General features: G+C 42.2%; 1 protein-coding gene across 4 annotated transcripts in view; it reads left to right on the forward strand.

The window, feature by feature from the left end:
- The window catches only part of DAAM2 (dishevelled associated activator of morphogenesis 2), a 206,246-nt gene that overhangs the window by 78,360 nt on the left and 106,459 nt on the right, over positions 1 to 21,427 (forward strand). For all 4 annotated transcript variants that reach the window (XM_037405734.1, XM_037405735.1, XM_037405732.1 and 1 more), the window contains one exon: positions 4,047 to 4,249. In XM_037405734.1, coding sequence (XP_037261631.1) covers positions 4,076 to 4,249 — 174 coding nt within the window. In that variant the 5' untranslated portion in view covers positions 4,047 to 4,075. The remainder of the gene's footprint in view (positions 1 to 4,046; positions 4,250 to 21,427) is intronic.

Here is a 21,427-nt window from a genome sequence, read left to right on the forward strand (position 1 = left end):
TGCTGCAGACCAGTTTTGCAGGACTGTGTGTGTTTAGTTAACCCACAGAGTTCTCTCCCTTTCTTCTGTTTTTCCAAAGGTGATGATACAAACATAATCTTTTCTATTTTAGTTACAGTTGTGCTCTGTTGTTTGCTGTGGTGAAGGACAGGACAGTGAGGTAAAAACTATGATAATCAGCAATCTTGCGCAGGAGAGCTGCTGGCATAGAAGTTGTTTCAGGTGTCTTGTTTGTGGAATGTTGCTTATTTAGGGTATGTTTGCGTGAAAAATGCCATTTCTGAGATGAGAATGAAGAAAAGAGTGAGACTGAAGAAACAATTTAGAACCTTCAATTGAAAGAGGATCCTCCTGTGCAGTTAGCATGGATCCCATCCCATGTGGTTAAACTTTCTGATAAGACTTGGAAAACTTGCATTAGCTTAATTATGTTTGGTCACTGAGCCAAATGGTTTAGAAATGAACACGTAGGCTCTGTTAGAGGAAGAGAATGTTGTTATAATTAGACCTTGGGCAAAGTTCCAGACTGTGACTCCTGACCTAGGCTGAACTGCAGATGGGGCTGGGAAGCAGGAGGGGGATTGCTATGAGGAGCGGGTGTGTGGTTAGCTGTTGAAATGACGATGTGTTTGTGTTGTGCAAAAGGGTAAAACAGTACAATTGAGAAGAGCTGTGGGAGGGAGTTCTGTGTAATAGTGGGATTCTCTCCAGAGAGAGATTTCTCATTGATTCTCACTGGAGGTATGTATAGAAATAGATAATCACACGTTCTTCATCTTTACAATCACTGTACTTGTAAGAAGTTGAAAAGCAGTAGAGCTTTTATTGGAATAAACCCTCATCTTTTAGGTTTTTGGTTTTTTATTTTTTTCATGATTTTTTATTACAACTTTGTTATCAATTACCACTCAGAAAAAAGAAAAATGTTCTTTTCTTCATTTTCTTTGTTACCTCCCCCCCCCCTTGACCCATCCTTTGCAAGCTCATTTTCCCCAGATCTGATTCTTGACAAAGAAAAGGCAAAAAAGAGAGAAAGAAAAGGAAAAGACTGTTAATTTAGAGCCTGTTTATTTATTTGTTTTGGAACTTATTATTATTTAAATAAATAAATATTTACTTAAAATTATGTCCACCAAAAAATCAAGGAGTTGCAATTAATTCTTAAACAGCATTAACAGTGCAACTTAAGTAAATGCCCTTCAGCATCCTGTGACTGACAGGCTTAATCTTTAGAAAGACAGTGCTTCCACTTAGAAGTATCATTCATTCATTCAGTGATTCAATTCTAAAATATCTGTGCTGGATTCCTCTCTAGCAGTCCTCAACTGTTCTTAGTTTAAAAGTATTTAGCTCCCTCACAGTTACAATGTTGTAGCAATACAAAAGTGCCATTTAACCCCTCTATCAGTGTTAATTTTCTACATACTGCTTATAGACAGACCTGGAAAATGCCAAGTGTTAAGAGTACAAGTTGTGCAATGGAATGATGCTTTGTGAAAGTGAGGCAATACAAGGTTACTACTCATCTGAGCACTGTGTGTTTTTGCAGACTAGTAAAATCTGAGTAGCTTTGCTGAGTTTCTCAAGTATGGGTCCCAAAGAAGGGATGCCAATTTTGTGAAAACATCACAAGAACAAGCACTACCTTGTCGATTTTTTAGCATTATGGATGCTGAAAAGCCTGGACACTGACTGTTCACCTCTGGGGTGAACCTGCTTAAGATGAAAGCTGAGTGATGAACTGTCAGTACAGGACAACCTATGGTGCCCAGACCAGGGCAGTACTTACCCTGTAGAAATGTTGGCCTTCATATCCATTCACATAGTACTTATTTCCTGGTAAGGTACCTCTTTTGGAGGAGTGCTTACCAAAGCCTGAGCTCATAAAGGAAGATGTTCTTAGTCTTATCACTTCAATGTCTCAGCCAATTTTTCCAAGAAGGATTGATTCATCGTTTATGGCCCAGAGAATGCTGGTCTTTTGATGGCTCGTAAGGAAGCCTCTAGACAGTGGGCCAGAACTCGGTTACAACTGAATTGATGAAAATGTAGCTATATTGCATGTAAATCAGGTTTGTCTCATTGATCTGAGTTCCTTCCAAAATCAAGTTTTGTCAGACTAGTGCATTCTAACCTCATCGATGACCAGATTGCCATAAAAGGCATTGCACTCAGAGTAGTCCCTGAGAAGATGGTCTGTGGTGGACAAGTTCAGCTTCTTCTGAGGCCCTCTTCTGCAATATTTTAATAACTGATTCTTTTAGGTCTCCACCACTGAAAGGAAACAGAAGTTGCTGTGCACATCATTGTGCTAGATTTGAGGGTATTTTGTTTATTCTGACTGAACCAGTGTCAATGACCAGCTCCAGGGTTAAGTTGACCTTTGGCATCTCCTAGTGAGAGATCATCTCCCGTGTTCTTATGAATGTGCTTTTGAAGCCAGCATCACCGTGCCCTAGTGAACCCTGCTGAGACATATCAACCCTTGCAGAACTGGCATGGAGAACAAAGGAAAGTGGGCATGCTAGAAGACAGTGCTTGGTGCCAGCTCACTTTGCTTTCAGCTGCATAAGAGTTGCAGCTGATGTCCCTACAGTGCATAAGAGAAGGTGCTAAATAAATTAATTCCAGCATAAAGTAGGGCAGGTGATTCCTGCCAAGCACATGGTGCCAAAAGGGTGGAGGTTTGGGTGGTTTGGAGGGTTTTTTGTTGTTTGCCACTTTTTTTCTTAAGCGAGCATGCTGATTTCTACACAAAAAGACTTCTGGCTTCTGTGCAGTACATTGTCCCACTATGCAACTGCTGTCCTAAAGGTGCTTTTCCTAGCCCAGCTTCTTAGTCTCTATGAAAGCTCAAAGCAGCCTTGTTCTGGCAAGCAAACAGACCAAAGCATTGTGAGGCAGGTTAGGGCAGCAGCTGCTCTGATGACAAAGCTCAGCTGTGTTGCTGCTGGTGCACCATCCAGCATCCTGCAGTTCAGTTCACCTGCCACCTCCCTCCCTGCTCTCCTGCCCCTTGCCCAAGGAGCCAGGCTTCACAACAGACTTCAATTATTTACTAAGGATATGGCTTATTCTGCAGATTAAGTGAAAAAGTGAAGTCCTTAAAAAATATAACACAAATAAGCCCCTGAACTGTCAAACAACAAGTCCCTTAAAAGGGCAAAATATGCAGCTCTCTGTGAACTGCACAGCTCCCTCCTTTCAAACTACTGGCAGGAGGCTTCCTGTTTGGACGGGCTGCTCACAAACGGTGTTGTGTGGTGCAGTCAGTCCCTTCCCATCTCCTCCTTTAGGCCTCCTTTTGCCTCCCTTTACGCTCCTGATACCAAAGCCCCTCCAGCCTGGGTCCTGTCAAGATGGGATCTGACAGCTCAAATGTAAATCTGAAAGCATGCATTAGCATTGTGCAGTTTCTTCCCTGGAAACATAACAAAGCCCAAACTGGTTAGGTGTGTTCAAAAACAGAATAGGCAAAATGGTCCTACTGTGATAGTCCTGGCCATAAAGAGATGAGTGTTTGGTGGTTTAGCTTCAGAGTGATGGAAAATTGATTTCTGCTTCATTGTTTCATTGTTCATTTTATTTTGACCAAATGGGGTAACTTTGGAGGATTCTTCCATTTATTCTGGGTAAATTCTCCATTATATATATATTTTTTTTTTGCTTCTGATATTTCAATTCCTTTACTGTAGTAGTGAGAGAAAGGCCAATACAGGCATTCAGCGATAGTGTTCAGCCTTGGCTGCTGAGCATTACTGATACACTGACCTGCTGGGAAATCCCACGTTGAGTTTGTAAAACTTTTTCAGAAACTTTAAGAGAAGTGATTCTACGCTGCCATACAAGAACACGTTAATACCATATTAAACCTTAGCTACCTTGTCTAGCTTGAACATTTCTTTTGTTCTTTTGTGTCTCAGTTCCTTCTGTCTACTTCCAGCTGTTGTACCAATGATAACCATTTTGACTGCACAGAGCTGTGCAGATCCAACAGTCTTATCATTTAATGTCTGTTGTTTTGTTGTTTTTTTTTCTTCCTGCAGAACATGATCAGAAGATAGCATCATACACCATGATCATGGCCCCCCGGAAGAGGAATCGTCATGCGTTGGGGTTTCTTTGTTGTTTTGGGGGTAGCGACCTCCCTGAAATCAATCTCAAGGACAATAACCCCCTCCAATTCCTTGAGTTTTCTGTCCCAATCCCACCAGCAGAAGAGCTCAATGCCAGATTCTCCGAACTTGTGGTAAGTTTCTGCTGGCAGAATGACATATTTTAGGGGCTGGATGAACTCTCTTCAAAGAAGGACTTAAGGGACTTATTAGGGATAGGAAAAAACCTTATGTTGAAGCTGCTTTTTTCAGGTTTTTTTTTCCCCATTCTTTTATTGCCAATTCCATGGTGGGAGAAAGGTGGCAAATGACAAGATGGATGACAGTGGCACAGGGTATAAGTACAACAAAATGTTTAAATATGATTATTCTCACAGCACTATACAGTTCTCTAGGCAGAGGACTGGGCACATTGGAAGGAACCTTAAAAGTTCTCCATTGAATAAATCCTTGATAGTAAATTTCTTCTTAACAACTTTGGGATAAAATCTGATGTATAATATAGTAAAATGGAAAGTCTTAGGTGTTGTGAGTCTATAAATCAAGGACTATACTGTTCTGTTGATCAGTAGCATAGCTGCTGGTGAGGTGTAAGAATCAGGTGACCATGCTAATTGTGTTTCATCAGACAGCTGCCTTTGAACTATGAAATAGTGCTGTCACAGCAACAGACATAAACAGGAAGGGAAGCAGTTATTTCAGATGAACTTTGTCATTTGCTTTTGTGGTAAACATGGATTCCAGCAGCAGGCACTGGCTATTCATGCCTGGCATCAAATGACTTTGCTGTCTTTGCCCTCTTGTTCAACCCTCACATACAACACAGGCAGAGGTCATAGGGCTGTAATGTTTTGCAATCTGAATCATAAAGGTGATACTCATTTGATGCAGCTGATTACTATTCTGAGATCAGAGCTTACATAAAGTCAGGTATCTGTAAAAGTATACGTGCCTGAGTGGTGCTACACAGATGTGGAATAGAACAGAAAATATTGGATCTCAGAATTATAGGCATTTGCCAGTAATCTTTCTATATTACACTTATAACATTAGCCCAGTAAGTTCTTGTCTCTTACCATGGCTTCAGAGTTCAATGGTGATGAAAATAACTATATAATTCGGGTATGCAAGTGGAGTTTAACACATGGACAACTGTAGTATGTCATACCAAACATAGGGACAGCTATAGTTTGTCAGATCAGTGGTCTGAAAACCTAGCCCAGGCTCTTATTTCAAGATAGGATCCAAAACAGATGCCTAGGGAAGAATTTAAAATGTGGACGTAGGGTTGTCTTTTCCAGGATACTTACTCTCCAACACTCTAAGCATTTTCAGCCCAAGGACTTCCTCAGCTTTCTGTGTACATAGTAAATTGGTGTGGATTTATTTTCCATTATCTTTTTTTCTACTTTGCCTAGCACCCATGACAATTTTTTAGCATTTGCAGTATTCTATGGCAGGGGTGTGGGAAGGAGTCAATATTATTTGTAGCTGTTTCAGGAAGAATAGGGTTTGCAGCAGAGGATATTGTACTTCCTCTGATTAAGTAGCAGATGAGGAATCTCCTCTTACTGAGATATCTCACAAAATTCAAGTCTATATTTAAGTCACTTTGCCTTTATCTGAGACTACTGGAATTTCTCTGAAAGTGCAACTGACTGTGCAGAATTCTGCTTGGTGACAGGTATCTCTCATGAGTGTGTAATCTGAAATCTGCTCTGCTGTCAATTTATTTCTGCTGTTTAAGTATTGTTTTTCACATGCAAAGCTTTAATTGCTGTATCAAAATTCACCTCTCTCCAATACCAAGATCTGTTGAAGTGCTTGATTTGGCCTACCTGAAGATATGACCAACAGATGTGCTTTGCTCCTGAACTTGGCTTGCTAAAACTTGAACTTGTTTACCTTTGGATCATAGTGAAAGACCTGTTTTAGTTGCTGCTGGGCTTCTGCTTACTGAGAAGGTTATCAGTTCCTGTGAGGAGTTTGAGAGCTTGTGGTGTTATTAAGGGTGCTTTTAGCTGTTTGTTTTATGCCTGACAAGTACTGGTACTCCACATGCTTGTGGAAAAACAACTCACAGCTGCCTTATGGAAGTCTATTAAATAGTATAATTTATAATGGTTTTGGTGCAAAATATAATGACAAGTATACATGATGATCTGTAAATATTTTTGGTCTCAGAAGTTTGTGCGTTGTTGCTTTATGCAATAACTTATTAAATGTGCTGACAGCCTGTAACTGGCATATACATTTCAAATAAATGAAGCCATTGCAATGGAAATAGATCTTATTAATGTTCTTATATTTAATAATAGTACCATAGCCATCATTACATGAGAAGTGAGCTGGAAAGAAAAGTGCTATTTTTCAGGACGTTAATGATGTAAATTGCACATTTTTATAAAGCCTCTCCGATAGGATGGTGATGCATGTCTGTCAGAGTTCCTGGGTAGGCAGGCAACATGAGAGCAGTTAAGGGCTTTGGGATTGAGAGGACCTGGGCTAGAAACTGGCCTGGCAGAATGCGGAATTTGCCTAGAAGGCCTAGTTTGTCCACAGGTCCGGATTAATGCATGTTCTAGGAGGCACTAAAATAAAACTGACTACATCTGTATTGACAGCTCAGATGAGATTTTAATTGGATTAGAAAGATTCAGTCTGTAAATGCACCAGTGTAAATCAGCGACCTGGAAGTGCCTGAGAGGGCTCTGTGCTGTGTACTAGCCTCCCTGCTGCTTATCCGTTAGGGTCTAGTCTGGGTGCGCTTGTGCTATATAAAAACCAGATTTGAGTGTAAAGCCTTTTGACCCAAATCCCCAAGTGAAATGATGACACCAACATCATCTGAGATCTGTAGTTAGAAAAGCATTTGTGCTAGCTCCCTGAAGCAGGCCCAGGGGGTATAGACTCATCTTGCCATCTGCTCTACAGAGGGTATAATGAAACACTGGTGTGCTTGAATGAATTTTTAAAAGCCTTATTTCCCCCCTTGTTGCAGTTAAAATCTGGGGCATTTTCCCACATAAGAGTTAATTACAAGAAGAGCTAAGCCTGGCTGTGCTGGAAAAGCCTCTCTTGTGATGAATTTTCCAGTCTAGTAAATATTCAATATGTTTCTACCTGCCTTTCTAAGGGAAATGGACATTTTGAGGGCCAGAAGCATGTCTTCTCTTGTTCTTGTAGTACTTAATTTAATATAATGAAAAGTGAATTTAGAGTTATCCATTTTGCAAGAAGAGGAATTATGAAAGTGTTGGTATCCTTTATTTGTGATGGAGTCACAAGACCCCTCCAGAGCTTGCAAACTTGCTCATGTAGGTGCCAGGCTGGGGGAAATGTATGGGCTGCTCTGTTTGAGGGATGCTCCCAGACCAACCGAATGAGCAGCAGCAGCAGCTGCCTATCTGGACTCTGACCAAGGCAGTGGTTGTCAAATGAGAAGTTAATGTTGATTTCAGATGAAATGTCCACTCTCAATGCTGCTCAACCAGAAAAAGGTTCTAGGAAGGATATCAGACTTTTGTGTCACTTGAAGTTGGATGCTGTGTTTAGGCCCTGTCCTCTCAATTAGAAGATTAGAACAAAAAGGGTTACTCCTGATATGGTCCACATTCAATCTTGATTTATTTCATTAGAAACCCATGTGGAGAGTAGGTCTAAATGAAGACTATGGCTCAGGGTGATTTGGTTTGACTTTGTTTGGGCTAAGACAGGAGAAGATGTACTATTTCTCAGGCTCTCTGCTGGCAGTGATTGCCTTCAGACTAATGCAGTAGTAACAGTACAGGTTAGTCCTTACTAGAAGCCTAGTTGTACAAGAGACAAAGCAAACAAAAATACTTGTGACCACAAGCTTTGCCCCTCAAAGGGCCACTTCTGTGCACCCAGCTGAAAGAGGGCAGAACAGCTGGGTTTAACATCTCCCCTTCAATGAACAGGCAAGGAAGAGAAGCTCTATAGCAGGGGTCCTCAAACTTTTTAACCAGGGGCCGGCACAAGGATAAAGTGGCAGGCAGTCATCTGCGGCTGCTTGGTTTCCCCCCCAGCCCCCGGCGGGGAGGGGGGGCCCTGGGGGGGTCTGTAAATACCGAGGGCCAGATTGAGGACCCTGGGGGGCCATAGTTTGAGGACCCCTGCTGTACCTCATAAGCTATAAAACTAGCCCTACTTGACCATTCAAAGCTGTCCTAGCCAGAGTCACTTCTGCTTTTCCCTCAGTCTCTCTTCTCAGCTGGCACTAGGTATACTGCCATGTAGTAAAGTACTGCTGCAGTTGGTGGTCTACTGGCAGGCACCAAGCTGATTTTGTGCCTGCTGGCAAAAATGGCTGTGCTAAGCACATGTGTTTTTCCTTGTACAGATTTATTGACTGAACAGGAACTGCAGAAGAGTCTGGAAGAACTATTGCAAGGCAAGGGGAAGTGATTTTTTTCATGAAACAACTTCTCCATGTCCTTGTTCATAGTTGTTAGCAGCAGTGTGTTCTTGCCACAGTAGATTCTGATTCCTTTTGCTCAATATTAGAGTCCTGGGCTCTTCTTGTTGGTTATGGGTGGTGTGCTGCTTGATACTGAAGATTTTTCCATCTAGATGTCTCACACTGGCAGACTGATCCCAGATTTGAACTCGTACCTTGCCAAGATGGGTAACTTCAATGCTGGCAATTCAGGGAAAGCAGAAAAATGTAAAGAATGCTAGCACAGTTGTTGCTCTTTTTCTCTAATAGTGGCTCTGAGATCATCATGGTATTTGAGAAGATAGAGTTCAAGTTTCTCTATTTTAGGATGGAAAGTCCATGGGGAAAAAGTGGGGTTGTCTTTTGAGTTGCTGTTTTCAAAGCTGATCCTATTATTACAGCCTCCAAGCTTGAGTGAGTTGCTTGCATCACATTAGATTCTTACGCTGGGAAAGATTTGAAAAATGTTTACTGTTATCCCCTCTTAGTCTTGGGTGCCTCTGAAACATTCTGGTGGGACACTGAACGGATTCTCCTGTCATGGTTTGTTTCTCTTACATTGCATTTGGACCTGTTTCTTTTCCAGTTTTCATTTGTTTTTTGGCACGCACTGGATAACATACCTTCATCAAGGGCCACAGGGAGATGAGATCTAAACCTAAATAACTGTAGTAGTGGTTCCCACTGCAAACAGCTGACTGGGAAGTAGCAAATTTCCTTCATGCTTAGTTCTCCCTTGCAGGCCATTTAATGTAATGGATACAACATAAACCTCAGATGAAAACTAGGCTTCACCACACTGAATAAATACTCCCATATATCACCAGTCCCCCTCAAGCTTGCCAAGTCCTAACTGTGGCAGTGTTCATGAGGCACCTCTTTGGCTCTTCACCCTGCAAGAATATTTACAGGGTAAAAAGTACAAGAAATGCCTCCATTGTGGCTCCTCATGTGAATGTAGATGCTATATGTCAATGTATGCAAGTGCAAGAAGGCATCAGCTGTGTTTCTCTGTGTTTGTTGATGGGTCTGGAGAACAAAGTTCTCTATTTTTCCACCAGCTCCCTTGTAATGTTTCTTGGGAACAAACACACAGAGTTGCCTGCTCTGTCTCTTGGCTCCCAGTGTGGAGCACCACCTTCTCAGAAAAGTATCCTCCATGTCTAAAGCTTATTTAGTTCTTAGTTTCTCCCTGAAGGTTTGTGGCTTAGAAGGACATGTATTTTAGGTTCTCACTTCAAAACCCAAACATGTGTTGTGTGTATTGATTACAGTATTTAATCACATTTAAATTCAGACATTACCAAGCTTTGAGTATTTCAGTTTCAAATTATCAGTCTTTTGAGTCATTCTATCATCTTTCTGGATTCTTCTGAAGACAAGGATTTAATGTCTTTGTCACTTGCTGTGCATGTAAACCATCATTTCAGACCACACCTCTGGCAGGCCTGTGGCTTTAAGTTGTTGATCAATGCAAATTTCTCTGCAACCATAATTTTAAAGTGCCTTTATAGTGTTTTGCCTCTAAGAGGAAGTTATTTTATTCCCTCTGCTTTTCTGTAATGAATGACTGTGCCTAATCAGTCAGGAAGGTTGTGAAGTGCCAAATGCAACCTAGATCTGGAGAGGTCCTTCATTTTCATTTGCACATGATTAGCTCTGACTCCAGCAAACTAGGAGGCATTGCTGGCCTTGGCTCAGTGGAGACTCGCCACCCCTATTAATGCTTCCTTTCTTGCACTTAATGAGAACACTATAGTGGAGGCTGGAAGAAAATACTGATGATAAGACTAAGCTGAATTTTTCATGACCAGAGGCTCATATCCAGGAAGAAGGCCTAGCATCTCCATCCGAGTAGAAGACACTGTCTCTGAAGGAAGAAAAAAGCAAAGCCTTGAGGCAGCAGATTGCTTTCCTCACTGATGGGGACCAGGCCACAAAACCTTTCCTTTCTCTTGAATTAGTTTATAGGTGGCAGATTAACATTTTACATGAACTCAGATGCACTTGTCTTCTATTATAGTAATGGTAAAAGTACTGGGTGGTTTAAGATTTCTGAAGCAATTAGGGGACTGAGGCTTGGGATGCAAAGTATCATAGTCTGTCTACTTATACACAAATGTTCCTTCATGTTCCTTTTTCCTTTTAGTTGTCTGGATCCAGGATATTTTTTTCGTTTTCTTCCTGCTCTTCAAAGAGATTTTTCATAATGTCCAGCCCACTTTACACGTCCCATGTGGAATACATGTGTGCAAATCTCTGATTTTAATGCACATATCGCTACAAGCAGCTTTCTACAGTCACTCAAGTCCCAATACATAAGAAGTATTACATTTCAGGCTTTGTGGCAGACACAGCTCCCCTCTTCAGACACTCGCCTACAGATGGAGTCCTCTGATGGGCACAGGCTTATGGCACTGAGTGCAGCAGCAGCAGCAGCACTTTTTCTAGGCTCCTTTCCAGTAGGTGCAGATGGTTGGCAGCTCCCAGCTCCCTGACCAGCTGTGTAAGAAGTAGCAGCTACTCTGCTGCAAATGTGTGACACCCAGATGCTGAGAGAGGAGCATGAGATGGGGGCCAGGTCTCACACTCTTGTGTCTGAGAATCAATGAAGTTATGTAAACAAATATAATTCCAGGCGTGGGCTTACATGGCAGATTTTGGGTGTGAAGAAGCTGGGGGTGTTACCACAGTACCTGTGTAGTCAAGAGGCTTTTGTGCAGGGATTCACTATTTTGTAGATCTTGTTGCTTTAGAATAAACCTTATGGACAGTTATCTGATGTAAAGCAGTTCAGTTCCACTGAAGACAGCAGTGCAATTATATCATTCTACGTTGCCTGAAATTTGGCCTGTGTGGTATCTTCTGTGTCTGTGGTGCTTGTTGGCTTCTGAATATCCCAAGCAGAGCATACTGGCTGCCTTTCTGAAAGGTGGGGAGGGTTGTGGTCATGGTTGGAATAGCTAAAGGGAATGTTTGAGTGTGTTCTGAGTATCGTTTACCTACAGTAGGCATGAAACACCTGAGAAAGACCTACTTATTGGACTACATGCTTTTACCAGGGTAATCCTGATTTCCCTGACTGAGGAAATGCCTGTAGTGCATCTAGGGCATTAAGAGGAGAAGCACCGGATTTTGGAAGAAGAGCAGGTATGTAGCTTGGGATGCAAAGAGAGGAAAGAACAGATCCTGCCACTAGAGAATGTGCCACTTTAGATGTGCTAAAATGTCAATTTTGTGTCTTCCTTCTACTGAATGCTTGGAAGCTGTCATGATATCCAATCTCCTAAGCCACAGATAGGGTGGATATGCTTACTGTGCAGAAATCTTGTACCCATGTGATTCTATTAGCTTATCAGCTGATTTGATAACACTATCTTGTTTTGGCATAGTGTTAGGCACTATTACATAAAAAGAAAAAAATAAAGTAAAGCTCTACTGTGGCCTTTTTCCTTAGTAAGACATCATTAATATTTGAATAGTTTTTGCGTTCCATTATGGCTATAACAAAGAGTCAGGAACTTTCTGGATTGAGTCTGAAGGGTGCTGAAGTGATAAAACACTAAGGTGATACTGATAATAGAAGTCATATTTGCTAGCTGGAAAGATCAAATAATTTTATCTTTATTTTAGCCTTCTGAGGCTTTTCCAGCTCCAACTGGGTGGATAGAGAGTAGACAGTGTCCTACCTTCCTCCTAGAATTGAACCAGAATTCTCATACTGTTTCTGCCACTTTGATGCCTGCTGACTTAGAGTAACAGGCTCTGCCCTCTCCGGTAGAAGTAAAACCAGCAGCAACAGTACAGGGATGTCCTAGTGCTCCACAGCTTTGAAATGGTTTCTCTGAGTATCATTGCTGCCCTTCTGCAGTTTCTGTCCTTTCTTCTCTTTATTAGTGTCTTATGTTTTTCAGAGCTGTATTAGATGACTTACAAATCTACTCAGAACATATTCCTCACCTTCTAGAGAGGATATTTGAATCTAGATTTGGTCTGCTGAGGAGAGATGGGAGACTTATGAATCAGATCAGAAAAGTAATTTGGGATGAGAAGGTGCATCTTTGGGATAAGAAAGTGCATCCAGAGATCCATCTGGGAGAAATGGCAAAGTACTACATCATGCAAAGAGCATGATGAGTAGGTTGTAACCAGACAGGACATGGTGATAAGGAGGGACAAAGTTTTCCAAAACATTGAAGAAAAAGACACAACAATTAAGTAGCTGTGGTGCTGAAGGGAAAGCAAAGACAGGTTACAAAGATGGAGGTGACACAGGATGAATCCTAGGCCAATATGATCTTTTGGCTGTGCTTTCGGAGAGAAAGAGCCTGCACAGTGATGAAGGGAGGTTGAATGATAGATGTCTGTTTCTTCTGCAGCTCACAGAAGAAAGGCCAGATCTGAGATGTAGGAGGTATGATTTTTCATTTAGCCTGATTTGAGCAGGAAAGGGGAAGCCAGGTCCCTGTGATGAAGACCTTAAAAAAATTATAGCAAAATACCTCGATAAAAGTAACCACCTGAAGCTAGGAAAGCAGTGAAGTTTTCCAGTGAGGAGGAAAGGTTGTGAAAGGGGATGGGAGGCAAGTGTTTTGGGATAGAAGTTATCCCTGTGGAAGTGTAACTAGAGTTAAGGAGGAACTGTTAACCAAACAAGATAATTGAATGGAGACATAGATAACAATAATGAAAGATCATCCATTTAATGTGTTGACTCAAATCAGCTTCTGTATTTGCTCATCTAGTAGCAATTTATATCATATATAATTATTGCTCAGATAGTGCATCATGTAGCCTGAAGAAGAAAGAGGGAAAGGGGTTTGTAATTAATTCATGCCTCTGTGTCCTTCTGTAGGTTGATTGTGTTGTCAAACAGTGCTCAAGGTTGTTTATCATTCAGGTGACCTGTTAAGGTAATGTAGGATAACTTTTCCAGTGTTGGAGGGAAATGACCTTTTCTTGGCATTTGCCTGGTCTGCGAGACCCCAGAGTGGGGAGCACAAGGTGGCACAGGTGGGGCTGCGTGGATGGAGTAGCAGTTTCTCAGGGAACAAAGGTTTTCAGGTCAGCAGTTTCCAGGTACCTTCCTCTGCACTGGGTAAGGGGCAGCTTTTGGTGTCACTAAATACAGGAATGGCCCTTCTGCTCATCCGTTCAGCACTGGGTGGGAGCAGCACATGAAGGCAAGTTTCAGGAGGTGCTTTTTCTGTCACTCTTTGCACTGGGCTGTCTTTTTGGTGTCTTTTGTCTGGAGAAAGTACAGGCAGATGCCTTCCACCTGGCACTGGAACACCACTGATCCAGAGCTTTTAATGCTAGGTACCTCATTTTCTGCAAATGAAAAAGTCTGTAAACCTGTTGGGAGAAAAACATTTCAAGAACATTATGTCTTTTTTTCCTAGCTACCTCTACAAGCTTGTACAACTCATTTCACGCATTTATGAGTTTGTTTCCCTGGTGTAAACAGGGAAGAATAATGCCTCTTAAACCAGTTTTGGTACAGAATTGTAGTCAGATTAAAAAGATGCTGAAAAGATGCAACATGTGTAGGTTGTAGGTAGTGCAGGAGTCTTCCAGTGGCAGAATGTGTTGTATTAGAAGAGCAAATCTCTTGGGAGCAAATCTCTACTACTGCTTCCTGTCATAGACATTGCCTTGCTCTTATCTACTTGGGTTTTTAGGGAGAACATGATACAAGACTCTACAGTTTTCCTGAGCAGACTCTCCTTTCTTTCAACTGTGGGCCCAGCGCTGTATGCAAAAGGGCCCTAGTCAACATCTGTATATTCTATGGACTTCTATATTAAAAAACTTAAGGGCATATTTTCATTTTGCAGTTTCCCATCATTTGTTGACCACATAAAATTTAAGCTGCCCAGACTAATAACACAAACATCTTTTGAAAAGAATTTACCAATATGCACAACAATGTTATGCAATAGTTTATTAGGTGGAGGTTTGAAGAATAACTTCTCCAAAGGAAATTACAAGGGGAAAGCAGATTGCAGTTTCCCAGCTTGGCAGGTGTCCAGGGAGATCCCTGAGTCATGGAAAATCCATTGGGATTGCTTTAGTGGCTGTGTTTCAGCATTACATCTTGTATAGAGAGCAACAGCTGGATGTGTTTGTTGGTCAGTGTAAAGTTGTTGGCTTCTGCATTGATGATTCGAGAGAACATTTTGATTACAAACACTTAACCTGACAGTAAATGCAAGTATGATTTGCTGTTAGGAGATGAGTTTGTTTTGCAAGGCAAATGTTCATCCTTCTCTTATTTCTTCTGCTGTATATTGTGAAAGTTTCTGATAATTTCTTTCTTAGAAATATTTAGAGAAAAATGTCTTGGATGGTGTTTTATTAAGCCCAATGATGTCAGTGCAGTAGTTACTGTTCTGATCATCAGAATACTTGAGCAATGAGACAGGACAGGGTGTGAGTTAAATAACCAAATATATTATTGTTCCTTCAATTCAGTGTTTGACTATGGAAATACTCAGTTTATGTGAGTGAAGAGCATTGTGGAATTGCCCTCCACCTCACCCCAGAGAAGATAACAGAAGCCTCATATGTGGGTGTTCTTCTAGCTGGTCTGGACTGATTAGTAGTCAATACAGCTCATCTCCATTTAGTGAAGTAGAAGTTAACAGTTACCAAAAATGGGACTTATAGACTGCTCAGTCTATTCTGTGTCTGAAATCTGTGCTGTAGGCTGTAGAACCCAGACTGTTTTATAGCTGAAAGGTTTACCTTCTGTTACAATTTAAGCAAGTAATTTGTTTAATATTTTGCACTGGTGTAATTCTAAAGTAAGTCCACTCAAGTTTAATGGAGTTAGGGACATTTCGAACTCTGATTTGCTCTCTGAATTATTACTCAAGATTTAGTAGTGCAAGAGAAGAACTAAAGCCAGCTTCTGGTTTCACTTCTGTCTGTGTAAACCTGAACTCATTCCAGAAATGTTGATTTATTGGAGGTCTTTTGAGTTTACACTGGATATAAGTTTGAGTATGTGTCTGAACTGCACAACCAAAGCTTGATATGAAGTTAATTTTGCTCATTTAATTCTTAACTAACCTCTTGGTTCCTCCTGCCTTTTTATGTAATATTTTATCAGAGATTTAAAGGTCAGCCAAGCTCTGACTTACCCTTGTTTTCCTCCATAGGGGCATATGACAAATAGGATGCACACAAGAGGATAAAGCTGGGAGGAAAAGAAGTAGATGGCACTGACGCCCCTGTAAATTCAGCCTGCCTTTGGCACAGGGCCACAGCAGCAATTCCCAGCCCACATTTTGAGGGTTGAGCCAGCAAGACTGTGTTTGGGCAGGAAGTGATCAGAGAGGTGTGTGCCTGTGTGCTTTGGCACAGTGCAAGTGGTGAATTGCTCCAGCCTAGGAACCTCCTCTGAACTCATTAGTATTAAAACAGAACAGAAGAGACTTTGTAGGGAGGGAGAGGGTGGGGAAGCCGGAAAGGTAGCAGTTTAGACGGCAATTTCCTAATAACCTTTCCCACACCTACCTTCCCATACAGGGTCTCATCTAAAGAACCTTGGCATGAAAAACAAACCCTGGCACAGAGAGGGAAAGGGAGGGGGAAATGAGGGGAGGAGAAGAAAAGGAAATAAGGGGAGGAGAATAGACACTGTGCTGAAACAGCAGATTTTATTGTTATTTAGTGTTATATATGGTGATACTAGAAGTTCTGTTTGAGAGAGGTATTTGATATACTCTGTATAATCAGGATGTGGAGGTAAATACGGTACTTGCCCTAGAGAACTTGCAGTGAAGAGATGTATCAAGTAGAGGTTCAACAGCTTAAATTCTGTTTGGTGTTTTCATTTAATTGACTGGATAGTGGAATAAGCATACCTATTGAGTTTCCAAATCATAGACTGGGAACCTTAAAGATCATCTAGTTCCAACCCCCCTGCCATGGGCAGGGACACCTTCCACTAGATCAGGTTGCTCAAAGTCCCACCCAACCTGCCTTGAACGTTTCCAGGGATGGGGCATCCACAACTTTTCAGGCCAACCTGTGCCAGTGCCTCACCACCCCCACTGTAAAGAATGTCTTCCTAATATTTAATCTAAATCTACCCTCTTCTAGTGTAAAGCCATTCCCCCTTGTCCTATCGCTACATGCTTTAAAAAGTCCCTCTCCAGCTTTCTTGTAGGCTCCCTTTAGGCACTGGAAGGCTGCAGTAAGGTCTCCTCGGAGCCTTCTCTTCTCCAGGCTGAGCAACCCCAACACTCTCAGCCTGTTTCCAGAGGAGAGGTCCAGCATAGCACCTCTTCTTCTTGGCTCCTTTATAACCTGGAGAAGGAAGTTATCATCAACACATTCCATGAACCTCCTGGGTTGCTTATGCCCTGCTGTGTGGTCCCTTCAACAGATACTGGGGTGGTTGAAGTCCCCCATGAGGACCAAGGCTTGTGAATGGGAAGTAGCTCCTGTCTACAGAGGGCTTCATCTGCTCTTTCTTCCTGGTTGGACGGCCTGTAGTAGACCCCTACTATAATGTTATGTGTCCCTGCCCTTCCTTTAACACTGACCATCAGCTCTCAGTCAGCTCCTCATCCATCCCCAGGCGGAGCTCCATGCACTCCAGCTGGTCATTGACATAGAGGGTGACACCTTGTCCTTGTCTGCCCTGCCTGTCCTTCCTAAAGAGCCTGTATCCTCCCATTCCCACAGTTGTAGTCATAGGAGCCATCCCACCACATCTCTGTGACACCAGTAAGATTGTAGCCCTGCAGGTGTGCACAGGTGTCTAACTCCTCTTGTTAATTCCCCACGCTGCATGTGTTTGCATAGAGGCATTTAAGTTGGGCCCCCAGTGAGTCTGGCTGGAGTGGCTGGAATTCCTTTGTGCTGCTCTTCAGGTGCTCTCCTGCTGATCTGTAATCTCTCTCCAGACTTTGGGCACCTATTGTTGGTGCTGACATCAAACTGGTAAGAGTGGAATGGATTGAGGTTCCCCTCCACCAACAACTTTAGTTTAAAGCTTGGCAAGTCTGAGCCCAAGGATGCTCTTCGCCTTCTCTGACAGGTGGATTCCGTCAGCTCCGAGTAGACCAGGTTTCTCAAAGCAAATCGCATGGTCTAAGAAGCTGGACCCCTGGCTGTGGCACCAGTTTGGAAACCATTTGCTGGTTCACCAGATTTGACTGCCCCTTTCAAACCCCTTCCCTTTGACCATGAGGATTGATGAAAAATCTACCTGTACTGCAGAGTCCTTTACCACCACTCCTAGGGCTTTGTAATCCTTCTTGATACTCCTCAGGCTGCTCCTGGCTGTATCACTGGTGCCCATGTGAAACAATAGCAGTGGATAATAGTCAGTGGGACTGTACAAGGCTTGATAGTCTCGCAGTGACATCCCTAATAAGCAGCACACCTCTCTAGAAAGCGCATCACTAGGCTGTAAACACTTTGGATACATTAAAATATAAGCTTAAAAGAAGATGGAGAAGTTGTGTGAATAAGGATAGGATTCAATGGGGACAGTTAAAGCATGCTCCTTTTAGGAGCAAGTCTGGTAATTCAGGATGGGAAGCAAAGCAGCCAGGTGGGTACACTTCTTCAGAGATGAAACTAAGGATTATAGTAGATCATGAGTGAATGTAAGTCATGCAAGTTTTGAGGTTTCTTTTATTAAAAAAAAAAAAAAAAAAGTAATTGTCTTAATGGAATATGTAACCAGGAATGCGGTCTGAAAGATGCATGAAATAATCTCTGTACTCAGCATTGGTAAGGTCTCAGCTGGAACACTGTCCCTGCTTTTGAACAGTGCACTTCGAGACATGTACTTTGACCAGGGAGAGCCTGGAAGTCAATTAGAAGAAGAATGAGAGGTCCAGAGGACATGACCTCTAAGAAAGACTGAAAGTGCTGGGCTTGTTTAGCCTTAAGAAAGATGACTGACAAGGGACATTACAACAGACTTTAATAGGCTTGAAAACTGTTATCAAGAGGAAGGAAAAAAAATTGCTCACCATGCCTGTGGTTGATAGGGCTGGAAGTAATAGACTTAAATTGCAGTAGCAGGGATTTAGATTACACATGAGCCTGACTATTCAGTTTTCATCCCCATTCCTCTCATTAGGCTCATTCCAATGCACTGACATGGACATGCAGCCCACCCTAACAGAAAAAGTGGTGTTGATAGCCAGCTGTTTGCATTGTTGTCCTCATATGCCCACCCATATCTATGGAGCTCCCACTTGCTCTACCCATATTGTGACCCTGAATATAAGAATGCATATCTAAGTCATGATCTCTCTTTTTCTCTCTCTAGACATCTCTGTGTATTGTTCCATAAACAGGTACTGGGTTTCCTCATTCTTTCTCTTTTTATTTGTCCCAGCAGATTGTTGTCTCATGCATGTGGTTTGTCTCTGAAGGGCAGAAAAATGAACAGCAGATTCTGTTTCCAATGGCCTGTGAAAGGGTACTGCCACAACAGGCTTTGCTGGTGATATGTACTTGTATGCTGTCGAGTCACAGAGAGCTTTGAGGAGCAGGATTTAGCTCTTCTCCAGGAAGTGAAGAAGCAATTAGCCAGTGATTAAGGAGGAAAAAAGGGAGCAGTGTAGTGTGTATGGCGGGTGTGGTGTGTGTATGTTTGGTGAGAGGAGAGGGCATTAATTGACTTTCTGTGAGACAAATTTCCCTACCAAAAAGCAGTGCCTTTGATGGATGAAAGTCCTATTTCACTGCTAGGGCTGAAGAATGAGTAACTTCTGTGTTGGCAAGGTAGAAAAGAAACAAGTCTTCCAATACATAAACTTCAGGTTCTTTCTGTCTTGTACTGTTATGACTGAGAATCAAGAGATTTAGACCCCTAGTACTGAAGGGGTTTTGAAGCTGCAGCTTTTTGAAAAAGCAAGAAGGAAAAAGAACAGGAATCGCAGCCTTTTGTTCTTCTGCTTTTCAGCTTTACAGTCAGATCTGTGGCAGTAGCTAAAATGTAAACATTGCTTCCTATGCCAGCAGGCTATGTGAGCAACTTGTGTGCACAGTGGTTTCATCATGCACAAATGTAATGACAAAACATTGCAGGTACAGGCAGGTGTTGTGTGTTATGTCTTATGTATATAGTTTTTGTGTATGTAAGAACCAAGTGGCATACATAGCTGCACATACACATACTATGTGTATGCAAATGTGTGGAAAATCAATGACCTTCTGGAGTGATCCACCTAATTCTTACCAGTTGGGAAAACGATGAAAATGTTACTCCCCAGCCTCATATGGAGTTCTGTTTCTGTGTGCTTTACAAAGGGTACTTTTAAGTCCAAGGATTAGGATAAAATGGAAGAGCTTGAGGGGAGGGAAGGGTTGGTTTGTTGTTTTGCTTTTTCTTTGTGGGTTATCAGTGGACTTGGGACATATATCCGTTCCCCAGGTGGGAACTTTTAACCAATGTGCTGCATCTGGAGATGAGCTAGCTGTGTGGGTAGTAGTGCTGTTGCCTGCTGAAAGAGTATCTGCTGTCAAGTTCTGCTGTGGGTATGGCCATGCAGTTGTGGCAAGCACAGCCCTGAGGAGGTAGGGATAGGAACTAGATGTCTAGAGAAGGAGGCTTTGTTTTACTCCTCTCAATGCCTGCCTCAATCATGCTCTGCTGTTTGCAGTTGCATATTAGGTAAAGCCTGTGAAATGTTTCTCTTTTTTAGGGGTCTTTGCTGAGTGGTACTTTTTTTGTACTGCTTACTGCTCCAGTTTGTATGTAAGCATAGGCAATTTGTGCAGTTAAATGAACCTCATTCTCTGACAGTTTGGACAGGCAGTCTTTCAGAATGCCTTATCGATCTCAGTATTGGAAATGAGCACTCTTCCAGCAGGCTGCCTCTTACATATCAGCCTAATGAGCTGGACTGAACAAAGTGATGGAAGGAAAACTGTAGGGGAACAATCCTATACTGTCCCCTGGAGGTGGACACAGTGATTAAATAGGGAAGGTTTACCTCTTCACTTGAAGGATTCACAAGCAATTCTTCTTCAGATCTCAGTCTCTTTGCAAATAATTTTTTATTCATTCATTGCAGTTATCTCTGAAGTGGCTTTCTGGACAGCTGCCTCTGGACCTGTGATGACTGTCTCTGCTCCTCCCTGACCTCCCTCTGTAATGGGCAGAGGGACAGCTCAAATGAGAGCCATCAGACCAACCTGTTTGTTATCTGCCAACAGAACCTGGCATAGGCACATGAACTGAAAAATTAAGTTCCCGGGCCTGTTGTTAATGTAAAACTAGCTTTCAGGCAGTGTAAGTTGTGTGCTAGCAATGTTGTCCTATCCAGTTCACTTGTTAGAGCTATAATAGTTTTGTTGGATTGGATTCTCTATTGCAGAGGCTTGTAGCTTGCTGCTGACAACCACCTCCCTCATCTCTTTCCACTGCTTCCCCTTCCTCTGCACTCCCAGACACATCAGTGCCATTTATCTCATGTCAGCTTGAGTGGTACTTCAGCATTGATTAAGCCACCGTCAACTGTTTTCTTCAAGTGATTGCACGTGAACATGAATCTTCTCTGTGGCCTGCCAGTGGATGCTGGATGGCATCCCATGGTGTGTCATAATTGCTGTTTACTTTGTACAACATTTAAATAAATTCGTCCAGGGCACAAGGCCATCAGCTGTGCTATGCCACTTGGGAGCATCAGTGAAACTGGAATATGGCCCTTTTGGGGAGATGGTGACAGACATCCATATAAATTACTTTGGGGAACCTGAGGCAGCAGGTATTGTACTGTATAGTGAATTTATTATACTGGAGACAGGGTGTTATACTTAATTTTGTAACTTGGGTGGGTTTGGTGCTGTTAAGAGACTGAGAAAGAATGATTGA

This window comes from Falco rusticolus, chromosome 12 (assembly GCF_015220075.1).
Source record: "Falco rusticolus isolate bFalRus1 chromosome 12, bFalRus1.pri, whole genome shotgun sequence".
Classification (NCBI taxonomy): domain Eukaryota; kingdom Metazoa; phylum Chordata; class Aves; order Falconiformes; family Falconidae; genus Falco; species Falco rusticolus.